Consider the following 8,911-nt stretch of genomic DNA (forward strand, 5'->3'; position numbering starts at 1 on the left):
CACGACACTCTCGACAGGGAAGGGCGCTCTCTTGCTGCTCTGCCTGGATGCCCCTGCTGACCATCACTGGCTATCCGTCAGCAGGCAAGTCTCTCTGGGCATGCAGACTAAAAGCTGCGCTGGAAGAGCGCATCCAAGCTGCAGAAGATGCTCAAATCAAGCGTTACACGGTCGTCCTCATCTCGGACGACTCGCTCGGCGTGCACAAGTCTGCCTATGCGGAAGCACGCCGTGAAAAGGAAGCACGCGGACTGCTCTTTAGTGCTATCGAGCGTGAGTTGAGCAAGACGTGCATTGTCATCAATGACAGCCTCAACTACATCAAGGGCTTCCGATATCAACTGAGCTGCAGTGCAAAAGCAGTCGGTACACCGCACTGCCTTGTCCAAATTGGATGCCCGCCGGATGCGTGTCGACGCTACAATGAAGCTCGTCAGCAAGAGCAAGGCACAGGCTACACTGCACAAGTCATGGATGAGCTCATCTTTCGCTATGAAGAGCCCAATCCAATGACACGATGGGACTCGCCATGCTTCACAATGCTCACAGACGATGCTGCAGCACCGATAGAGGATATATGGAAAGCCCTTGTCTTAGCCAAAACAGCGCGGCCAAATGCTTCGACTGTGATGAAGCAGGCAAGTGAAGGTGATTACTTGTATGAATTGGATCGCGCCACGCAAGCAGTCATTGCAGCTATTGTCGACGCTCAACGCATGGGTGCTGGTGGCCAAGTGCAAGTTGCTGGGTTGCCCTTGGGCTTGCCCACGCAACAGGTGACGTTGGCTCAACTTCAACGGCTGAAGCGTCAATTCTCGACGTTGCAGGGTAGGCTCGGCACGAGTGAGACGGCGCAACTGCAAGAACGTTTTGTTGAATTTCTGAACCTCCAGTGGCAGTGATTACATCTGACGATGCAGCTCGTTGATGTACATGTACCTGCTCAGCGTGACCCAACCCCAACGGAACCATCTCATTTGCGAAGGGTGCCCGAAGATCATGGCGCGCTGCCCACGAAAGACTTGGTGTGGCAAGCTTATGAACGTCATCCAGTTCCGGCGCTTCTCGGGACCTTTGCCCGGCGAACGTGCAACACGCCAAGTAATGAGCGTGAGGGAGCAGAATGCATCGAGAATGGCGATATACTTGCGTAGGATATTGGTTGTCAACAAGACCCAGATTTCTGGAGCTGGGCCTTGTAGCTGCATCTGTGCCGCTTTAGCCTTGGGCTTTCGGTTTGTAGACTTTGCCAATGGCATGCTTGTAGCAACGGGATTCAAGAGCTGCTCGATACCTGGCAGGATGGAGGCATGATTGGGATGACCCGAGACACCTCCAGCATCAAAGGTAATAAGTGCATGGAATGCTTGCTGGCCATCTAGATATAGCTTGAGATGGTGTGCAACCTTCTCGGGAGCCCAGACTGCCGTCATGCTATCTTGCAAGTCGGGTGTGTCGATGCAACTGACATGTGCAGCCTGCACACCGAGAGATGTGCAGCTGGAGATGAGCTCGTGCTCTCGAAGCTTGCCAAGCTTGTCTGCGTCTCCATTACTCAGACACAAGACATGCACAGCATTGCCGTGGGAAGTCAGATTGAGCAGCGTTGGACTAAAGAACATGCACTCGTCGTCCGGATGCGCAATCACAAGCAGGAAGCGCTTGCCCGTAGGCGTATTGGTTGTGTTGCGCACGGCATAGACACTGTTGAGGTAGAAGCAGACGAAGCAGAGTGCGACGATGAATGGAGCCCGTAGGTCTTCGGGCACTCGGTCCAGTATGAAGGACATGTAGGAAGAGGTGTGGATTGAGCAACACAAATCATTTGACGCTATGCTATGAAGAGACAGCCCTCGGAATAGCCAGAATAGGATGAAAGCATCTCATACGACCCGCTGGGCCAAAGACAAGATCTTGCTGTACTTCTTGTCCCGCAGCTCAGCGCCAATAACGCCAAGGATACGCGACCCAATGGGCTCGCCCTTGTTATTGATGAGAACACAGGCATTGTCGTCAAAGCGTATATACCGTCCATCTGCTCGCTTCATCTCCTTCCGTGTCCGTACGACCAAGGCATGCCGTATGTCTCCACGCTTTACTTTTTGTGTAGCAGCCTGGTTGCCGACCTGCACACCGAGAGACCTTGCCTTCTGTACGACGCAGACAATCTCGTCCCCTATCCGAGCATGTGAGCCAGCCTATCGTTAGTCTAGAGTCTGCTGCAGCAAAAGTACATACTTTGAGGACGCGGATGCACTCGACGATCTGTGCGCCCGAGTTGTCGATGACATTGAGTGTCGCCTTGAGTCCAATCATATCTAGCAAGCAGATCACTCGCCTGGCTGTTTCTGTAAGAGCCTGCTGGGTCTAGTCGACACAAGCGCAAGAGGCCTTTTGCTTTGTAGAGTGTCGCCGCTGTCTCGAGTCGTTTTCCTGCAACAACCTGACAGGACACCAAGAGCTACAGATGCTACGGACAGGCGCGGCAAGGTTAGCTGCTAGCAGGCCCTCTCAGATAGGGAAGCGGACACTCGCCTCTGCAATCGAGGCGCGCGAGGGTGCGAAAGCACAGGAGAGCGAGGCAGCATTGCCTGACCGCGTCATGGCAGCCTACTTGGAGCCATCACGCGTGCCTACAGATGGCAATATTCCTGCCTGTCAGCTACATCTACGCTCCTACGATGTCTCTTCCCTCACCTTCTTCAGCGACTTTGCAATGCGTGCTGCCTTCCACCTTGGCATGCCAGCAAAAGGCCCAGTGCCCATGCCAAAGAAGACGGAGCGCTGGACCGTTCCTCGAGGTCCATTTGTGCACAAGAAGACACAAGAGAACTTTGAGCGCATCACATACAAGCGCATGATTAGCATCAAGGATACACACCCCGATGTGGTGGAGAAATGGCTCGGGTATCTGCATGCCAATGTCTTTCCCGGCGTCGGTCTCAAGGCGCACCTTTACAGCTTTGAGGAGGTGGGAGCTGGAGCCCAGGCGAGTAAGCGACGCGTCAACGAGGCGATAGAGCGTGGTCATGGCGAAGAGTCGCATGAAGCGCAAAATCCAGCAGCACAAGAAGCAGAGAAGTTGCTCAAGCAGGCAGCATTCAAGGAGCAGTAGCAGTAGCAAGAGCATAGCATAATATACGTGAGCGCTGTTGTTGTATCACCGTCCTTGAGGCAATCCTCTACTGACTGGGGCGCCCAAAGAGCCAAGTGTGCCGAGTGTTCCTAGCGGTTGTGTCCCCGGAGCAACACCCATCAAGCCCGTCGCACCTGGCTGTCCACGTCCTGCAGCTCTACCAGACCCTGGTCCATGCGCCGCCTTTCTCAGACGATCGCGCGGATCTGCCGGTGGTGGACCGACGACAGTCATGGCCACGATCCACTCGCCTCTGAGGATGATGAGCCCGAGTGTGCGCTTCTCCTCTTGCTGTGGCGCCGCAACACTCTTGCGCTTCAGCTTGCGGAACTCTTCTGCATCGGCCAGCACAATGTTCATGTGCGCATCAAACGCAAGCAGTTGGCCTGTGATTTGCCGCGAGTCGTTGAGTGTGACACGCAGCCTGTGCTGGAGCATTCCAATCATCTTGCTGCCTCTCGACATCCTGCAGCCTCTTCTTCCTTCACGTACCTTGTAGTCTTGGACTAGTGGCAGTCTGGCGCTGTCTTGGGCGTGGTCGCGACTGCAAACAAAAAAGTTGAATTCGACGAGCTGCGAGTCTGCGACAACTCACACTCAAACGACACTGACAGAGCGGCCCATGGCGGCCCTCAGGATCGGAGTCCTGGCGCTGCAAGGAGCATTTGCTGAGCATATGGATACGCTTTCTAAGTTTCCGGATGTTCAGCCTAGCTTGATCAAGACCACGGCAGATCTCGCAGGATTAGATGGTATCATCATCCCGGGCGGCGAGTCGACCGTCATTGGTAAGCAACTGGCGGCTTCAGATCTTGGCGATGAAATCAGAGCCTTCTCCCAGCAGCAAAAGAAGCCCATCTTTGGCACATGCGCCGGGTTTATCCTGCTTGCAGATGAAATCACAAAGACAACGAGCACTGGCATCAAGTCGCAAAAGGAAGGCGGACAGTACATCCTCGGTGGCATGTCCGTCGAGATTGAGCGCAACTTCTTCGGCAGGCAAATCAACTCATTTGAAGCGCAAGTTGACTCGGAAATTCTCGGTGCCGAGCCGTTTCATGCAGTCTTCATCCGCGCACCGGCTGTCCTTGCTGTCCATGGTGATGCTCAAGTCTTGGCAAGCGTCGAGCATGCAGGCAAGACTGTCGTTGTTGCAGTCAGGCAGCACAACTTCTTGGGCACCTCCTTCCACCCAGAGCTCACAACAGATAACCGATGGCATCAATACTTTGTGCAGATGGTGCGTGAACAAGCAGTCCAAACGGCTTCTGCGCTCATTGACACTTCACTGCCTGATTTGCAGTTCCTTGCACGAGGCAAGGTCAGAGACATTTACACACTTGACGACAAGCTCTTGTTTGTCACGACCGATCGCATCTCTGCCTACGATGTCATCATGACCAACGGTATTCCCAACAAGGGCAAGATTTTAACTGCACTGTCCGAGTTTTGGTTTGCCAAACTATCGAGTCTCACTCAACATCATCTCATCACGACGCGCGTTGCAGAAATGCCGGCAAAAGTGCAGCCGTACAAGAGCCAGCTCGTCGGCCGAAGTATGCTCGTGCGGAAGCTACAAATCCTGCCAATCGAGGCAATCGTACGCGGTTACATCACTGGTTCAGCATGGAAAGAGTACAAGACATCCGGCACGGTGCATGGCCTCCATGTACCTGCCGGCATGCAAGAATCAGAGGCTTTTGCGCAGCCCATCTTTACGCCAAGTACCAAGGCAGAGCAAGGAGATCACGATGAAAACATTCATCCAAGTAAAGTGGCAGGCATCATTGGCAAGCAGCATGCAGCACGGATGGAGGAACTCGCGTTGAGTCTCTACTCTGCTGCTCGAGATTATGCTGCAACCAAGGGCATCATTATTGCAGACACCAAGTTTGAATTTGGCTTGGACGATGCTGGAGAGATGGTACTGGTTGACGAGGTCTTGACGCCAGACTCGTCGCGCTTCTGGCCAGCAGACAAGTACAAGGTTGGTCAGCCGCAAGAGTCGTTTGATAAGCAGTACCTGCGAGATTGGCTCACGGAAAACAAGATTGACAAGAAGGAGGGTGTCGAGGTGCCGGCTCATGTGGTGCAGGCCACCATGGAGAAGTACAGTCAGGTATATCAGCTGCTCACGGGCAAGAGATGGGAGGATGTACAAGAGAAGTAGTTGAGAGGCATGCTATTGACTAGATGAAATGGTGACTTACCTTTTCGATGTTACAAACTGCATGACGTCGTTTTTGTCTCACGGTCCATCGAGCAAGAGATAAAAGGCCGCTGGTCCCAGTTATTCCTCTCTGCCAAGGACGTGACATTCAAGAACTAGCTACACATGATTGGGCGGGGGCTTTTTGAACCATGAGGATACTACAAAGGGTTGCTTGCTATGGATCTATGAGCTTTGCAGAAAATGAGCATTTGGGCATCTGTATACAAAGATCCTTGGGAACGTGTGTCAGAGCAAGTTGTCGCCCAGTGACACGCGTCGAGCGTATGTCTGCTTGCACGTATTAAAGTATGGAAATTGATTGAAATAAAATAGAACCTATCTCTTGAAGCAGACCTGATGCGTCTGTTGCCGGCCTGAGGTAGCACAGGGTCAGATGCAAATGTCGCAGGCTCGACTGAACAGCATTGACACCGCAAGAGGTGCGTCGAGCTTGCTGATCCTGCTACAGTGGAGCGCATAAGCAGTGCACGCTGAAAGCTCGATACCGACTGACCCAGTCCGGAAGAGAAGTCTCCCACAGACAACCTGGATGAATACGACAGACTTACAGGATCTGTTGAGCGTATCAATATACCACTGAGATTCAAGCGCACGTCGAACGGCGCCTCTAGAAGCGATGATCCCTCCACAAAGACTCTACAATTCGCAAAAGGACTCTGGCCACGAACGCCAATGCACGACGCCACCTGGAACAACATCACGACACATGCACGGTACCTGATGGACACTCACCAGATTGTGGTCGATGCGCAAGGCAGTACGGTCACATGGCGTCAACGCAACGTCGGGAAGCTTCGGACAGTCATCCACAAGTTGGAAAAGGCCTTCCCTGTCCTGGAACGAGCTCATGGACATTGGATTGCCTTGACTATCTGCCAGCACCACGCGAAGGTGGTGAATGAAGAAGCGGTGGGAGTGTCTCTGTACCTTGTCAGCTCATGCTTTGACTGACGTGCCCACAGAAGCGCAGAGCAAGAGTCTATGTCTTGAGCGCCTGAGCGATCTCTTGGGCATTGCCTTCAGTTGATTTCGTCTTCCGAATCGTTCTGGATGTTGTTCGGGGGTGGACTGATTCCAATCTTGTAAGCCCAAGGCTTCAACCCTGGTATTGAGGTTGCCGATATCGGCCTCGACCTGTGCATCAGTGTTTTGCCTTATAAGACTGAAAGATGTGGCAAGGCCAGTTGACACAGATGCCCATGGCTCCCCAGTGCATCACGAAGACGCGGTTCTTGTGCGCAGGCAAGACAGCGCCAGGATCGTGACGCCTGCCGTTCCAGATGTCAACTTTCCGGTTCTTCCTTTGTCCCAGACAGAATGATGTCTCATCTGACCAGATCACATTCTGCAAGTCCAGTGCTTTTGTGACGAATTTGAGTTGTTCCTGGACCAGATCACATTCTGCAAGTCCTGTTCAGTCCAGTGCTTTTGTGACGAATTTGAGTTGTTCCTGGACCATCTTGCGCGTCAACGCCGGCTTGATGAAGGGTGATTTCTGCTCCAGCCCTTGCTGTTTGGCAGCCCTGACGTTGGTCTTGGAGCTCAAAGGAGGCAGACTAAGGTCTCAACATGCCGTAGCTACAAGGTACCGTTTTGCAATCCTCGAGAACTTTCAAATATCTTGGATGTGGTGTCAGGCATGATCGCAGTATTTGGACAGTTCGGCTTGAGACATTGCCCAAGCAGCAACCACATCGCTTCACAAGACAGTCCAGTGGCCAAGCTTTCAGCCATGTGAAGGAACAGGGTCAATCGTTGGGTGTGTAGCCTTTTTACTCCTTCACTGGCCCAGGCAGGACTCGTCATCCGCTGCAGAACTGTCGAATGACTTGTCTGACACATAGCAAGTGCGAAAGCCTGGCTAAACTTTCTTTGGAAGAGAAGCATGAGCCTCAGAGCTTCGAGCTGTGACTCGGTCGTAGACAATTGAGCCAAATGAAAAGTGAGCGCCATGCCATTTCTAATGCTTTTGCATATCGGGCATGGTTGTTTACAATAGCCATTAGAGGGGCGTCTTGGAGTTCTCTGTCCTGTTTCTTCAGTAAAAGAGTGCCCGTGTCATCCTATAAGGTGCAAAGCATTGCACAGATGTGCAACTTGGTTGCAACATCCTCTTGCTTCTGTTTTTTTTTCTTGCTAAGTCACTTCCGTGTCAGCGCGTGCGCTCTCATGCCCTCGCTCTTCACGTCTCCGTCGGGCCGCATGCTGCTGTAGAGCCTCTCGCTCGATTTCTGAGGGCAGTGCGTGATCGAGTATATCGTCTGATACATCAAACGTGTCCATCGAAGACATTGTTTGGTATGAACTGTTGGTCTTTGTCTTCACTATGACTTGCAGAAAAACTCTTAATTCCCGAATGTTTCACTGGCGCGCATCCTCATTAAATGCATCCAACACCTGAAAATCACGGCACATTCAAATCATTATTGAGACCGGATCGGTTTTGGCCTCGTCTTCAACCCTTCGTAGTGAAAATAGTACCATTCAAAATTGCAGCACAATACTATCGTATCACCTTTGACACGCATCTGAAAATGAGTGCCCCTTGGACCAAATCCAAAATTACCAGATTGGACCCTAAAAGATTGGCCGCCAATGTACTGCGTGCCTTTGTAAGTGAGTCTTCGGATGATATCCGAGTCGCTCACCCAGACGTCCATGTCTGGATCGGTGTTTATGGTGAAAGCACCGCGTTCTGGGATGATGCCGAAGCCAGATATCGTCTGAGAGAGTGGAACGCACTGGTTTACAAAGTGAAATATGGGAGTCTACGACTTGGTTTGACTCGACGGGAGCTCACGATCCAGACCAATTAAGGACTGATAAAATCAACTTTTCTAACGTATGTGCCGATCTGTAAGCGGATGCTACTGCCTTGATCGTGTCTGAGTCGCTGATACCTTTTAGAGAATTGCGAGAGAGCAGCAGCGTTTTAGAGCTGTACGACGTGGCAGAGCAACTTCTGAGCAAGCTCGGTTGCGAATGTGGTCGCAACCAGTGACGACCATTCAACTGATCAATCTATGAAGGGGAGTTAAGAACATGGCAGTCTCGATTCAACAGCTTGAACCAATCATTGGAAGAGCGCAGAATTGTAAGAGTCTTTCTTATGCATTCACTAGTTCTATCACAGAATTGCTGATGTCATCAGAAGCTCAGCGACAGGTGCTTTCGCAACCCGCCTCAACGTCAAAGTCTTGCACACGATCTATGCAAATTGGAGGAGCACACTAAAGAGTTTGTCGGTGTTGCAGGTCGTCGGCCATTCGCACGATGCCGCGAGTGTCGAGAGGTTAAATTTTAGTCCAAGTTAACCCATTGATCAATTGCTTGCTGACAAACTGTACAAAGGGTAACAAAGAACAGGCAGCGTACCAGGGCAGCGCAAAGTGTGAGAGGCAATTTGCCTCCCCATATGCCGCCCAGTATCGTTGATTGTGCAGCGTCGGCCAGTCGGATGAGAATCGACGCAGACAGCATTTCAAAGGCCCATTTTCATTAGGTTGCGTGACAGGCAATCCACTCATTGCGGTGCACTCCAC

General features: G+C 52.0%; 8 protein-coding genes across 8 annotated transcripts; 4 read left to right on the top strand and 4 right to left on the bottom strand.

Moving 5' to 3' along the window:
• Positions 1-47: 47 nt before the first annotated feature.
• BCR37DRAFT_341581 (chromatin associated protein KTI12) lies at positions 48-887 on the top strand (the record flags this gene model as incomplete). Its single annotated transcript, XM_040867403.1, has 1 exon — positions 48-887. A coding segment is annotated over one exon (840 nt), but the record flags the coding sequence as incomplete, so codon positions are not given.
• BCR37DRAFT_176049 (putative deacetylase LmbE-like domain-containing protein) lies at positions 419-2,211 on the bottom strand. Its single transcript, XM_040866289.1, has one exon. The coding sequence runs from the start codon at positions 1,788-1,790 to the stop codon at positions 903-905; it is 888 nt and encodes a 295-aa protein (XP_040722357.1). The 5' UTR covers positions 1,791-2,211; the 3' UTR covers positions 419-902.
• On the bottom strand, positions 1,884-2,316 carry BCR37DRAFT_352094 (50S ribosomal protein L14; the record flags this gene model as incomplete). The annotated part of the gene is made up of 2 exons (XM_040868103.1): positions 1,884-2,198; positions 2,239-2,316. 2 exons carry the CDS (start codon positions 2,314-2,316, stop codon positions 1,884-1,886), a joined length of 393 nt encoding a protein of 130 aa, XP_040722358.1.
• On the top strand, positions 2,264-3,153 carry BCR37DRAFT_384109 (ribosomal protein S10 domain-containing protein). The gene has a single exon (XM_040870171.1). It carries the CDS (start codon positions 2,468-2,470, stop codon positions 3,113-3,115), a length of 648 nt encoding a protein of 215 aa, XP_040722359.1. The 5' UTR covers positions 2,264-2,467; the 3' UTR covers positions 3,116-3,153.
• Positions 3,154-3,244: 91 nt separating this feature from the next.
• On the bottom strand, positions 3,245-3,589 carry BCR37DRAFT_335082 (uncharacterized protein; the record flags this gene model as incomplete). The annotated part of the gene is made up of 1 exon (XM_040867168.1): positions 3,245-3,589. A coding segment is annotated over one exon (345 nt), but the record flags the coding sequence as incomplete, so codon positions are not given.
• Positions 3,590-3,758: 169 nt separating this feature from the next.
• BCR37DRAFT_352006 (PdxT/SNO family) lies at positions 3,759-4,385 on the top strand (the record flags this gene model as incomplete). The annotated part of the gene is made up of 1 exon (XM_040868097.1): positions 3,759-4,385. A coding segment is annotated over one exon (627 nt), but the record flags the coding sequence as incomplete, so codon positions are not given.
• A 218-nt stretch (positions 4,386-4,603) lies between these two features.
• Positions 4,604-5,353, top strand: BCR37DRAFT_384112 (phosphoribosylaminoimidazole-succinocarboxamide synthase). The gene has a single exon (XM_040870172.1). It carries the CDS (start codon positions 4,647-4,649, stop codon positions 5,304-5,306), a length of 660 nt encoding a protein of 219 aa, XP_040722362.1. The 5' UTR covers positions 4,604-4,646; the 3' UTR covers positions 5,307-5,353.
• Positions 5,354-5,406: 53 nt separating this feature from the next.
• BCR37DRAFT_176122 (uncharacterized protein) lies at positions 5,407-6,507 on the bottom strand. The gene has a single exon (XM_040866290.1). It carries the CDS (start codon positions 6,065-6,067, stop codon positions 5,507-5,509), a length of 561 nt encoding a protein of 186 aa, XP_040722363.1. The 5' UTR covers positions 6,068-6,507; the 3' UTR covers positions 5,407-5,506.
• Between the last annotated feature and the right edge of the window lie 2,404 nt (positions 6,508-8,911).

The sequence above is a fragment of the Protomyces lactucae-debilis genome (assembly GCF_002105105.1).
Source record: "Protomyces lactucae-debilis strain 12-1054 chromosome Unknown BCR37scaffold_26, whole genome shotgun sequence".
NCBI lineage: Eukaryota > Fungi > Ascomycota > Taphrinomycetes > Taphrinales > Protomycetaceae > Protomyces > Protomyces lactucae-debilis.

What these genes read in the sequence shown, in the direction of transcription:
- BCR37DRAFT_176049 (XM_040866289.1), bottom strand. Translation starts at nt 1,790, where the DNA reads ATGTCCTTCATACTGGACCGAGTGCCCGAAGACCTACGGGCTCCATTC.
- BCR37DRAFT_384109 (XM_040870171.1), top strand. Translation starts at nt 2,468, where the DNA reads ATGCTACGGACAGGCGCGGCAAGGTTAGCTGCTAGCAGGCCCTCTCAG.
- BCR37DRAFT_384112 (XM_040870172.1), top strand. Translation starts at nt 4,647, where the DNA reads ATGCCGGCAAAAGTGCAGCCGTACAAGAGCCAGCTCGTCGGCCGAAGT.
- BCR37DRAFT_176122 (XM_040866290.1), bottom strand. Translation starts at nt 6,067, where the DNA reads ATGTTGTTCCAGGTGGCGTCGTGCATTGGCGTTCGTGGCCAGAGTCCT.